We start from the raw sequence: 13,732 nt of genomic DNA on the forward strand, positions 1-13,732 counted from the left end.
TTGTCTGTTAGTCGATGTAAATACTGTAAATTATGCGCACCACTGAGTGTTTACAAATAGTTTATTGCAGTAGTTGCATTTGATAAAATGGCGTGAGATCGACAGCCGTGAGTGATCGAAACTTGCTATCCTTTGCTTTGACCACCTCCCGGTACAACAATGAATACTGCGCAACGAATGAACAAGTCTATTCAGTCAACAGCAATAATTGATCCAATCTTGAAAAAGACAAGTTCACGTGTTTAAGCGTCGGCTCGAGCACACACACCGTGTTTGCGGATTATTTTCATCGTAAGCTTCCATCTTCCCTTTCCTGGCGTACCTTGAACAATAAAAGCAGTCGTGATCAGAATAATGTATACCTACCGACAGCGCAAGCAGGCCTTTAGTACCCTCGTTCCAGATAAAAAGAAATGCACGTATATTCTAAGCTCACGTTTATAAATACTAAAGTGTATTAGGTGATAAGAAACATTTATAATGTACAGAAAGCAGGGTACATAGCAAGAAGTGATGCCTAATGCTAAATATGCTGACAAGCGATGAGATGAGGGCCACGTTTCTTGGCCGCTTTTGCTGATTATTTTCGACAGGAGGCACGTTTAGGAAATGTAAAATATCTGTAAACCACATTGGACGTCGTACCATGTTAAAATGTCAAATGGGTTGCATCGCAAATCGTCACTGATTCAGGGCAGGTTGGATGCGAAATTAACGCGTCATCATCGCAGGTTCAACTCAGTCTCATTCATACTTTATGATTGGGCCCACCACATTTCGTGCGAGATATGTATTTTCACGCTGTTGTGGCCAGACGGCTAAGCCGTTGTTGTTGGCAATGTTCTGCGCTGCTTATATAAGGCGCTGTAAGAATGAGGTGGAAAAAAAGAGTGCTAACACTAAATGATGAAGATTTGCGTGAAAAAGGAGGCAACCTGCACTACTTTGAATGTACGCCTAAATCTCTTTCGAAAATTGGAAATCAGGCAGAAATAAAAACGGTTCGAGCTTGTCCACATTTGTTCGTAGCACTTCACTACCTCCCGACTCATCCTTTATAAATCGAACAACCAGGCTACGCAGTTGAAAGAAGACACCTTTTGACGTTGAAACGGAATAAGTTTTGAAGTGTTCAGATTTTCCTGGGAATGTTCCTCTTGGTTATGGTCCACATTCACTGTTTCACTCTATTTATAAGTGTCGTTGTTCAGTTCGGTACACTAACGCAAGACATCTGAATATCTGAACTAAAGCGACTCCTTGGAATTTTTCCTGATGTACAAAAACGTCAGTCGGTCTTTAAAATAAAACCTCAATTGTAAAAAGAAATGATGTTTGGGAAAAATTCTCATCATCTTTACTTTCTTCCAGATGCTCTCAAGTCTAACTAGGGAACAGATAGTGCGGAAGCATTTGCGTTTCATGTTTACGGAGGTTTATTTCTTCCCCAAGTCCACCTTCATTGAGATTATGAATCAAGCAATACGCCTTACCTTCTCGATACGATTGGCATAACACTGACAACGTAATTATATGGCGAAGCATCATGTGTTAGTGTTAATATGAACTGCGCCGGGTTGACCGAGGAACCCGTCAGTTCACGACGTGCGACCAGTTGCGGCAGTGATACGCCCCTCTCAATACCAACGGATGTCGTGACTTCGCAGTTATTGTCACTTTCACAGTTCACGAGTCTCTGGAGTCCTCCATCGACCTCGTACATGAGCCTCCAAGGGTCGGAGTGGCCGCGGTGTGTCAGATTTAACCAGACAGTCCTCTGTACCACTGGTCCCGCACCAGTGTTGTTCAAGTATAGGGCAATTTGCCGCAGAGACGGCATATGCATTGTTGATTCCAGTATTCTCGAAAACCTGCGGTGATCATTGAAAGCATACGTGTTAGTTTATATATTGTGGTTACTCACAATAATTAAGAATAATACCTTGAGAGTACTTCGAGAGAAATGTGCTAAGTAGTACTCAACGTCTAAAGCAATGCACACGCCAGTTAATGCACATGCCAGATTTAGTATACTTATTCATTTCGAACTTAACCTGTAATACCTTAACAGACGGGAACTGGGAAACGAACATCACAAGTTAGGCGAGTTGGCAATGTTTGACCTTGAAATAACGAACCCCATTAAACACAATGACTGGGATACTAGTAAATCCTCTTCAGTTCTGCGTGCTACTGACGACGTTTATTATCTCGCAGGAGCCTATACACGGTTGTCAGCAGCGTCGCACACGCCCGATATATATCACGGGCATAGATATGCTACATCACGTGATCATGCCGGCATGGCTAGCCTTGTGTTGCATGCCAGCGTAGCGGCGATGCAGCAATCGCCTTTGTTTCGGTTCCGCCGATGGACAGTGGCCATGTCGGTGGTATAAAGCTTTGCTCTGTTGTTGAACGATATTAAGCCGCAGGAATGGCTCCCGCCAGTTTTAAGTGAAAAGAGCCCGATTCGGTTTCTTCCTCAGGGGGTTTCACTATGGCTCTGGCCTCCCCTTTCCATCACGTCTCGAAGGCTGCGAGCGTATACCGGAGGCATTGTTCTCAGTGAGTGGCTCATGTTTGCAGGTGAGTTCTGAATATGCCAACAACAAGGAGCCGTTTTCCCGGGTTTCTTACCGTTTCCATAAGAGAAGCGCAGCTAAACAGAATTTTTTGGTCGCACTTTCAACAGAGCGCTTTGCAAGAGCGCTACGCTCACTCTCATCTTTCTGACGTAGTCCTTGTGTTAGCGTATTTTTTCCGGGAAAAACTTGCTTTCGCCTCACCCAGAACACTATACCTTGTAGAGCACGCCTTGGTGTGGTTCCTTAAAAGGTCGGTCATTCGGCCGGGGTAGCAAGCGGGCAAGCGTCGATGCAGGTTTCTGAATTACCATGACTCCCGCTTTAACCAGGACACGGTAAAGCTGTTCATTGATAACCGGCGGCGTGCTGGGCTGACTTCTGCGGTTAGATTGTTGCCAGCAGGATGGACAGGGATGTATGTGGCATGTGGTTCGCAGAAGCCTATTTGGGTGCGGGGTCGCGGATTGACACTCGAAGGATGAACGTTTCCGTGCATCCGTTTTTTCGTAGCTCGGCGATGACCTTATCTTTTCTCTGAACATCTTTCCAGGCGAAGAAGTGTTTATCTTCCTGGTAAATGCTATGTACCACATATCATGAGGATCTAAAATATGCGTTTCTGATGACTTTAAGGTTTATAGCAGATGACTGTAAGGCTTAAGGTAGTAGATGACTTTAAGGTTTATAACTCTACCAAGGCGCTTCCGATTCTTTAGGTCCGTACGACTCCTGACGATCCTGATATAAACTCAGTGCTCGATCGAGTCCCGATGGTGATCGGAGGTGAGCATGTGACGTGCGCATAACTTACTCTCCATGACATACTCAAACTAAGCGCGCAGGTGAGGCCTCTAGATTGCAGTGTCCCGAACCAGCTGCTACAATGCGCAGTAGAACATCAGCCACGCGACTTTAAAAATAGAAGGGGTGGCAAATACGGCTATTACTAACATATATCGTGATACAAATGATACGGAGACTCCAGGAGCCTTTTCCTGTTGTTGCCGAGTTGAGGTTATGTGTAAGGTCCCAAACCCATAACATCGGCCGGTGCGTGCTTTGTTCATTGTGAGAGTGAGAGCGGGCGAGGGCAGCCGATGATCGCCGTAGAAGCGGAGGGTAAAGACTGAGGCCGTTTTTCTGTTTGCGCGAGATCCATGGGGGATGAGTGGCGGAGACCTGCACAGGGGGCTGCGTTGCTCAAGCAGAAACTGTACATTGATCGGCGGGCGTGGTCGCGCGCCCCCGATCTTTATTGCGATGAAGAAACGGCTGATCTTTCAAGGCATTAGCGTTAATGACCTTGCTTCCCAGAAATTACGGTGGCGACGTTGTAGTGGGTGGCGGTGTCGTTAGTTGTGGGCGTAAGATCAAGGCTCGAATTTGAGAAAATTCGAGATAGATGGAAATAAAAAAGTCACAGTTTCACCGCAAGGGCGAAGCGATGAAGGCGATAGCAAGAAAAGCGGCTCATGATGGCCGCGCTGCTACGCTGCAGAAACAACTGCCCCCCGGCAGCAACTACCGCGCGAGCAGACGTCGGAAGGAGAAGGTTCTCCCTGCGCAAACATTAGAAGAGGCGAGCGAGCTGGCCGACGATTTTTAATGCGCCCGTTCCGCTCCTCGCGCCATCTCGCTAGTAAAAAAGAAACGCTTATACGCGCCTGCCATCTCCGAGTCCTGCCAGTGGTAAAGGTTGTAACGCTAGCCGTTAGCTACCTGAATGATGTGCGTTTTGTGGTGTTGTGGTTAGCACCACGCGCTGCGGAGCGAGAGGTCGCTAGATCGATTCCGCGGCTCGGAAGCACATTTCTGAATTATTTTTCTTTGGGACTTTATATATACGCATGACGCCTTACGGTCGCGTAGTGGTCAATTGGTCGATTTGCAAAAGAATTATGGCGAAGCGGTATACGGCGTAACGAACACTGCAAGTGCAATGAACATATATACCCCATAATGTGGACATGGGCATGACCGCCGCCGTAGGTCAGTTTGTAGAGCATCAGACGCGTTATTTGAAGGTCACAGGTTCGGCCCCTGCGAACGACAAGTTATCTTTTTTGTACAATTTACTTTCTTCACATTTACATCCTAGTTACTACAAAATAACATCCCCTGCACTTTCCTTTCTTCTCTGTTAGTCCTAATTAATGCTGTGTCTAACAAAGGAAAACGAACCCTTCAAATTGCACTTCCTTTATATAGCGCTTGATTGTTCCCAACAAATGAACATTTCGAAGTCTGCTCTCTTTCCTGTCTCTTTAAAAGTATTTAAAAGCGTCTATCTATCTATCTATCTATCTATCTATCTATCTATCTATCTATCTATCTATCTATCTATCTATCTATCTATCTATCTATCTATCTATCTATCTATCTATCTATCTATCTATCTATCTATCTATCTATCTATCTATCTATCTATCTATCTATCTATCTATCTATCTATCTATCTATCTATCTATCTATCTATCTATCTTACCCCGAGAGTGCGCCTTGGCACTCTCGGGATGGTCTCCTTAGCTGAGCACGTACCAAAATACGCATAAGAGGAGGTGAGTGTTGGAGTAAATGATTCGCTGGTTATGTCATCATGGGAACTGATGTGCACAAAAGACTGGGACACAAGAAGGAACATAGACGGACAGACGAAGTGCAGAATTGGGCTTCGGACACAAATTTCGCTCCGTCCGTCCATCTATCTTCCTTCTTCCCATCAAGATTCCGATCAAGATGAATTACCAACAAGCGCAAGTCAAAACCACGCTGTTTATGACACGAAAAATTCGGCAGATCCTACGCGTCGTGGGAATCGGTTTCATGGAAAGCAGCCGACGAGTAACTGTCTATGCTGATTTTTTGAGTTTTGAAGCAAGTGTTACAAGGTGGATCAACGTCATGTGCAGTAATTGTGTGTACATTGTGGGCATAATAGGAACGTCCAGTTCACTGGCGTTACTGGTGACTGTACTGGGTAACTTGTAGTCTGACATAACGTCAGCACTGGCTTTAGAGCATAGACGTCAGTATTATCGAAACGAATGAAGCTTTACGGTGTGACGATGGGAATATGAAACGTAACTTTCCTTACCGCATTCCCCCGGGGTCGAGCAATGCTTGAATATAGCTCGCTGAATCATAGAACAACAAATTTATTGGTTGTTCTACTGGTATAAAAGTAGAGTCAAAATTGTAATCTTTATTGTTTTGTAACAAAATTAGATAACCCGCACTGCAAGCACCGTTGATGTTTCACCGACCTTACGCCTGCAGAGCGCCTTTTTCCAAAGCTGTTTCAACACCTGGCATGGCTATGTGGTAGAATACCCAATTGCCCTGCAGAACGTTTGGTTTCGATCACAGCTGAGATCCTGATTTTTTATCTTTATATTCGTCTGGTCTACACTTCCGGTGTAAGTGTCTTATGATGCTCTCATATTTAAGTTACTATAGTCTCTCTTTGGCGCTCCTGGGTAGATATAAACTCTCAATGACCTGTGGCGCATACCCGCCGCCCGTGGTATACGGGTATGTGCCGCAGGTGTCTGTTGGAAAAGGTTAGACAACGTGCGCGACAGGATATTCACGTGCCTTCTGCTTTCCTTAATCTCTCCTCCTCCTTCTCGTGAACAGATAGTCCTATCCATCAAATTCTTACCCTGCCACACTAATTTTGGTCTACACCAAGTTAATGAGGCGACCACGAGTGCACTCAGACGTAGGTGGCTAGGTAGATACGTAGATAGAAACGCTCAAAGTGCCTGCAGTTCACTAAGCAATGCTTCACATTTAATAGCTGGGCTTCGCTACTGCGTGCGTCATGAAATCGTTTCCAACATTAACCTTCGGTACACACTCGCATGTTACGACCCATAAAGTGTGCGTATGTGACACAAGGGATTCACATTCACAAACAGACACTGCGTAGGAGCCCGTGTCACAAAATCTGGTGACTGGGTCGGCTGTGTTGATGGTCGATTAAATATTCCTATGGAAGCAAAGAATGAAGATAACGGCTGTGGCCGGAATCAAACCTAGGGATTTTTCATGGGATTCAAGTATTCGACCAGGAAGCTGCTGCAGTGCTTCGTACTGTTTTGGAAAAAGCATCTCTACAAGAGTCACGTCAGGACAACGCCAGCTAGGGTGGCAGTGTTGGCTATCCGCCTGTATACAAATGGGACGTATTTATGACTTCTCAACCAACACTAAATCGTAGCACGACTGTTTGTGCGAGCGCTACGTACGATCATGGAACATCATCGCTCCGCACATCTCGCCCTGGTGGCACATCGAGGCGATGAAAATGACCTCTCTTCTCTAGGGTGTGTGCCAGCGTTACGTAGAACCATGATCTCCCCTTTGCACGCGTCTACTGGGCGTGCCTCGTAAGCATATGAGAAGCGTACAACTACTCGAGTTAAACGAACACGTTGACCTACCAGGTAACGCTTGGCTGAAACCGAAAAATGCGGCCCAGACTGCTACTCCCTGAACGCGTGGAATCTGCCGAATTTATCGCTGCACAGTTTTTTTTCACTCGTCCTTCTTAGATCGTCATACATTCCAAGCTGCGCTGTTACTATATCTAGCAAATAAAAAACAATGACGAAGTACCTCTTGTCGTTGAATTCCGGAAGTCCTATCCCTACAGTGACCGCGGCGTAGATCTGGTTGGTGATATCGTCTGGCGGTGGGGCAGGACTGTGGTTAAGGTAGTGTACGGATGTCTGCTGCGGATTCCTCAGACGATACAAGTACCGCAAGCAGGGCAGCACAAAGTCCCTCCAAGGGTCCTCAAATGCTGAGATTTCAATATCGATCAGGGCGGTTCCTGTTTGCAGAGTGAAGCCCCGGTAGAAGCGCCCACGAGGTTGGGGAACAGCCCAGATGTGCAGGGCCAAGCGGAAAATACAACGATGCACGGCCAACAGCGCCCTCGTGAACGTCTCCCACTCGGCGAGATGCTCTGCAATTAAGTAAATGTTCTGTTATCCATCAACAGCGTGTTTCTTGTAAAAGCAATTGCATTGAATGAAGAATTACTCGAAGGAACTAAAATGTTTGCGATCGATTCAGAGCTCTAATATTATTGCTTACGTTGTGGCCTTCCTACGCTGAAGAATATGGCTATCTGAATCGCTAGTTGAAGGAAGAATTCGTTCTCACGGTGAAAAGTGCCCGCCAAAAAATAATAAAACTTAAGACTTCTTCGCACCAGGGGTGCCAAGACTGAAGGGAGTGCGGAGCTGTGCAACATCCCTCGTTCCTCTTCGGTTTTCTCTTTCTTTTTCTCTGTTACTTTTTCTCTTTCGTTTTCTTTTTTATTTCTATTTATTTCGGCCTCTCTCTTTCTCTATTTCTTTCTTCTTCTTTTTCTCTCTTACTTGCTTGCTTCCTCTTTTTTCGATTTTTATACGTGCTTTTCCGTGCGCTACGCCAAGCTACGCCAGCGTACGACAGCCCGGGCCTCTAAAGTGCTCCGCACTTATCATGAAAGCACTCAAAGGACAAAAAGAAGAACGTAAGTCAGCACGCGCTCACTTATCATCAAGGCGCTCGAAGAACAAGAGGAACACGACTTTTCTTTGGCTTGAGCACGCGCTTTATATGCTACAGATGACTATGCTATTCGTGGTTTGGCCTGCGCTACGCCAAGATACGACAGCATGCGATGACAGCATACGACAGCATACAGCATAACAAGCATCGAAAGCTCGGCGAGTTGGCAAGCTTTCATCTTCTAGCAAACTGCGCAGCAGACGGCACACAATGTTGGAACGAAACTGCGCTCGTCTGTCCCTTTCGTTCCTTCTTGTGTCCCGTCTGCTGCGCAGTTTGCGAGAAGATGAAGCATACAGCATGCGAGGCCCTTAAAGTGCTCCGCCCTTGAAACGTTCGCTGTGCAAGAGCGATGACAATACCAGTGGTACAAAGACGAAATTTCGTTATATTGTGAAACACGTCGAATGGTTCGTACGTTTGATCGTACATTCCAGCGGAACAGCTGGTGCACCAGGATGCCCTGCAATATATGGACATTGGCGTCACGCAGACATTTTATCATCTGGGACCGTTGCATCGGAGAATGTTAAGGTATCTGTAGGCGCGTTCTGCATCATACGATAACGCGCAGCATTTTAGCAACGAATCATGCTCCACAGCACATTGCGAGGATGCCGAGGAAGAGGGCACTTATAAATAACGGTGAGCAAATGTGGGAGTGCGCCCGTCAGCTACGCTGGTCACCCAGCTCCAAAGAGTCGAATGATTCCAACTTTTCGGGAAAAAAAAAAAAAACGAACGCCCGAGTTTTGACATGAGGAAAAGTTTCTGAAGGAAAACATTTATATGAAATGCAGCAGTGCACGTAGAAAGCCCAAGGTATCATGACGAAGTATCTTATAAACGTTCAATGGGCATTCTGAATTAAGCACCGGACATAATAATGCCATGCGAAGGTGATATGAGTATTCAAGGTATGTGTAATCCTGATCGGATCTTATCAGAATATGCGAAGTCCAAATGGCTGCCCTCATGATTGCTTTTCGGCTCCTTTGCTCGCAACTGCCCCATTCTATCCTAGAAACAACAACGTATGCTATTTGCAACGTCCACGAAGTGTAGGGGGCGTGCCGTGCGATTCAAGATGGTGCCCGGAGGAGGGTAAAACCGTCAGCTAGCATATGAACACATAGGACGTGCGAACGCACGCCCCGCACCGCTTTTACCGGATGAAGTGATGAGCTGAACTGAAATGAAATGAGACTAAAACACTTGTCCAAACATGTATAGTGCGAAAGGCTCGCCATCTATTTATTTGCAGCGGTGTGAAAGGTCATATTTCGTCTCCGTTGCCGTTCATCAACGATTCTCTGCGAAATCCTGTGCGTGCTACAGGAAACTGCATGAACTTGAGTTTACGTATGAACTGAACGGCATTTCGATGTAGCACGTACTGAGCCTGCCTGACTGATTTGCCGCTTTAATAGTCCGCTAGCGAGGAGCACCAGCAAGCAGCGCCATCGACGATGGTTTCACAGCTTGTTATGCCGTGGTCACTGCTTGCGCATTCAGGAACGTGGAGCTAGTTCTTCAACGGAACGCAATCATTCAACATCCCATTGAGTAGCTTGTGTCAGAGCCATGCTCAGACTCTAGCCGTGCGCAATTCACTTCTCTCGGGCGTTGCAGGTTTGATCAGGATCTCGAGACATGGATCTCAAAAAGAATGCACAGGCATGCTTTTCGCAACGCCGAAGAATTCGTCTAACAACAATGCCGTTCGGATCGTACCGGTTAAGTACATGTAGAGTTAACGGAGTGGCGTGGATTGTGGCTGTGACTGCACGTTTTATCGCTCTAACCCTTTCACTTCCGCTGGTCGAGGTCGAACGCGTTCGTGGCAAGCGGCGCCCCATAGTACCCACAATAAGTAGCCCTAAATGCAATGCACAAGAAAATTTATTTTATTTTTATCTGGCTGAAAGCTACTACAGTCTAAATGGAATCAAACAGGCTTAAGAGCGCTAAAAGACGTTAACGCACGATGGATGTGAAGTGCAACTCTCTCCTCGTGAGTTAGCAGCTGATCATCACCTTTGCTGTCCCTGTCGGTGCGTTCACAGCCTTGAATATCCAGTGATAAATCCTCGTCGTGAAGATGGTTTCATTTTGAAGCACTTCACCCTCTCCGCGTCGCAGTGATTCTAATTAGAGAGGCATCTCGGCTAGGAGAACATTTTGCTCTCAACAGAGCGAACAATATAATGGCTTGCAGTGTACTAGCACCTATCAACGACGTACAACAACAAGCGTCGCAGAGCTGGCTATGGAAACAACACACAGGTGATGGACTGGGTTGAGAGCGCTCGCTCCACAATAGGAGTGGTGCTATCGCATCCTTGAATAATAAGCGTCGCTTCCACAAATGATAACAGCGTTTTTTTTGACAAAGGATAAAGCGTCCAATTTTAAAATATCGCCAATTTGATATTTCTCAGGTGTAGAAGAGGAACACTCGGTAAAATGAAGCGCAATAAACGAGACAAAAAGTCAGACAGACAGGACGACACAACATTATCAACTGTGAACCCGACTTGGGCGTGAGCGTCGCTTGAGCTCCTCTCCTAAACAAGGAAGTGCGTTTCATGAGTAGCCATACTTAAGCGGCTTTACTACTTCTGTATTTCTTTCAGCAGTTTGTTTTGTTTTAGCTTGTAGTTTTGTCCTGTTTATCTTCTTCCCTGGTTTTACATAGTCAACTGCGCACATACTTGCCACATTTCATTCGGACATTCTTGGCGAATTCATTTGTAACATGTTAGTGTTGTCACGGGGGGTGTATCTCGCGGCAGGCTCTGTTGTCAGTTGTTTTCGTTTCCGGTCATCAGTTGTATTGTGCTCCTGCGCATATTGTCTAGCTGTTGCGATGCATTTTAATAAATGTTCACAGTTATTGGTAGCGCCTCATCCTGTCTGTCACTTTCTTGTCCAGTTTATTGCGCTTCATATGCATCACCAACTGGCCGAAACTTCCACTGTTCTATAGAAGAGGACATCGCGAGCTCGCGTGACTTCCCGCGTTCAACTTTATGGGATTCACGCACTTCAAAAACTCTGACGAGTGCTATAAGCAAGTAAATCGCATGAGCTTCAACTAAACGTTAACGTCTGACTGTGATCAAACGATAACATTTAACTAAGCTACGCGGCTACAGGAAACCGCGCCAAGCTGATATTTATACGCTGTGGTCTACCGGTGGACGCGCAACTGGACGTGTATTTTCCCGAAAAGTTAGCTTCTCGCAAGAACGAATCAGATTTATAGTGTCAGGGAGGGCCCGGTTTCTTCACATATGCCGGAAATATGCGGAGTCGTAATGCTTCTTTCCTGCCAACGCGTTCACAATCCCGCTAGCAAAAACGAACAAGGTAGTGGCTGCCAGAGCTGTCACTTTTTCGTCTGCTAAACCTTCTCGACGGCGTTCTCCTGACACCCGCTTGGTGGCGTGAATGACAGGGGACATTGCGAATGAATTCGGTTTCCGCTTCATAGGGAGTCATTAGGAAGGCTAGGACTTATACATGGCCTATTTGATAGCTCATTAGGAATGTCAAAATTCTTACGTGGGTCTTCTGCGGTCCCAGCTGAACCTACAATGGCTTGTTGGTAGACAGGAATGAACTTTATGTGGCAAGGTTTCTGCACCAAAACTTTGAGATCTTGGGGAGCGTGCACTTCTATCACCGCTTCTGCTCGCTGCGTTAGCCTTATCCTCCGCGCATGTAATGCTGTCAGGCGTTCCAGCGTCTCGACTACGGTGCCTGCGTGCGAGATTCCAATGATCTCAGGCGGATCCACTGCTTGCGCCTGCTGTGGAGCGTGACTATCGCCCAGTTCTTCGTGCGAGCCGGCGACTTGTACTGCCCGTCCTGTTTCTTCATCCTGGAGAAGATGGCGTAGGCTGTTCATTAGAAACAGAATTGGCAATCATAGCATCGCGCACAGTAACGCGCTTCCAGTGCCGAGAAACGAAACAGCATGCGAATTGATGTAGGGAAACCGCTTGGCAAGATGGGATAAGCAGAGGCGCGAATGTCACCACTGTGTATTGGTCGAGCGTACTTTACCATAAATTGCTGGGTTGAAAGAGACGTACGGCGGAAGGGAAACAACTCTGGAGACATTGCTACCACCGGTTCTCCTGAAACAACGCGAACGCGTGTTTTAAAGAGGGCGCTTACATTGAAATGCTGGTGTCTTCAGCGATGCACCTGCGGGGACATGCGGAGGCTGGCGTTGGGTTGCATCGATCGAGTGGAGTTTCAAATTTCAAATGCCTAGTCTGTATCAGAGTCGCGTGAACTTGAGACATGGTTGAATATGCGCGTTTATAGCACGGCTACAAACACAGGCATACATGCAAAGAGGTTTGTAGAATTGGCGACAACCATGTGATCACCGTTTCTTGTTCGCCCCGCAAGCTTCCACACCAGCAAATTTAACGCGCATACGGAAGTGTCGTACCCACACCAATATGTCGCCATGCTGTTTAAGCGGCTAATGAACAATGATTTTGCGAACGCATGCGCTTCTAAGAAATCTTTGTAACCACGCTAATACTTGTCGCCGCTCTGTTGCCGTCTTACAGAAGAACGCAATGATTTACAAATCAGGTGCTACGCATCACTTCCGACAATATTGTAAACGCAAGATTACAGATCGCAAGCAAGCTGAATCACTCAGCGGCAATGGCACTATGTCGAAATTATTCATAAGCTTAGCTTGGTTGCGGGAGATGCCAGCCGCACGCTAATTGCGGACACGGTAATACAGCTTCGCATTAGCCCATTCATCTTATTCAGCATGTCATCATTCAAATGGCACCACGAGATGGGAGAATCAGCAATGAATTGTCGGAAATGCAACGCTAAATTCGCTTGCACAGCAGGTCTTCCTGCTTCTATACGGGAACGCCAATAAAAAAAAAGACGTTGCATATGCCAAGAGAATGAATATTATACTCAGTACCGACAGAAACAATTGATAAGGCAAGTTCATAATACTTCAGCATTTTCGCTTGAAAATCGTAGTTCTAGTTACCATAGGGTGGCGGTAAATTTAACGATAACGCAAGAACTTTCTTCATGGCGTTACAGTCACTTGCATGTTTACTTGGTCAAATGTTGGGGCAAACAGAACGCTTGATTTGACGCCCGTACACAGAATGTAAAGCAAAGTGAAACAACACAGTAAAAGCATTAAGCTACGAGCAAGTCTTGCCGTCAATAAACCATTCAGAGATGGTACATAAATCTGTTTGCACTCACCTGTGGTCTTGCTAACGTTGTTTCAGCGTTCCCGTCGTTGACGGGTCGACTGCTACGTCCCCCCATTATGATCACTTGTGTGTGCGCTGACGCTGGACTGGCAGTTGGGGCTGCTGTCAAGGGATCCCTCGTCCAGTAAAGAAATACTGCATCTGGCCCAGGGAGCACCGCTTCGGAGGGAGTGTTTGGAAAGTCATGTGTAATGAAAATCACGTGTCTGAAAAGCTGCTATATCATAAACAAGATGTTCACGCACGAGCTCTTTGTGAGAGGCAGACATAATCTCTGTTTCGTTCACGGCATCTGGG

At 46.3% G+C, this 13,732-nt stretch overlaps 1 protein-coding gene across 1 annotated transcript in view; it reads right to left on the reverse strand.

Annotated features, from left to right (window-relative positions):
- Window positions 1-13,490, reverse strand: part of LOC119401999 (uncharacterized) — a 67,268-nt gene extending 53,778 nt beyond the window's left edge. Inside the window, exons 1-2 of the mRNA XM_049418245.1 lie at window positions 13,425-13,490; window positions 11,721-12,039 (exon numbers count right to left, since the gene is read on the reverse strand). Of these exons, the coding sequence (XP_049274202.1) occupies window positions 11,721-12,039; window positions 13,425-13,490 (385 nt within the window). The remainder of the gene's footprint in view (window positions 1-11,720; window positions 12,040-13,424) is intronic.
- Window positions 13,491-13,732: the final 242 nt, after the last annotated feature.

Source organism: Rhipicephalus sanguineus, chromosome 8, assembly GCF_013339695.2.
Source record: "Rhipicephalus sanguineus isolate Rsan-2018 chromosome 8, BIME_Rsan_1.4, whole genome shotgun sequence".
Classification (NCBI taxonomy): Eukaryota; Metazoa; Arthropoda; class Arachnida; order Ixodida; family Ixodidae; genus Rhipicephalus; species Rhipicephalus sanguineus.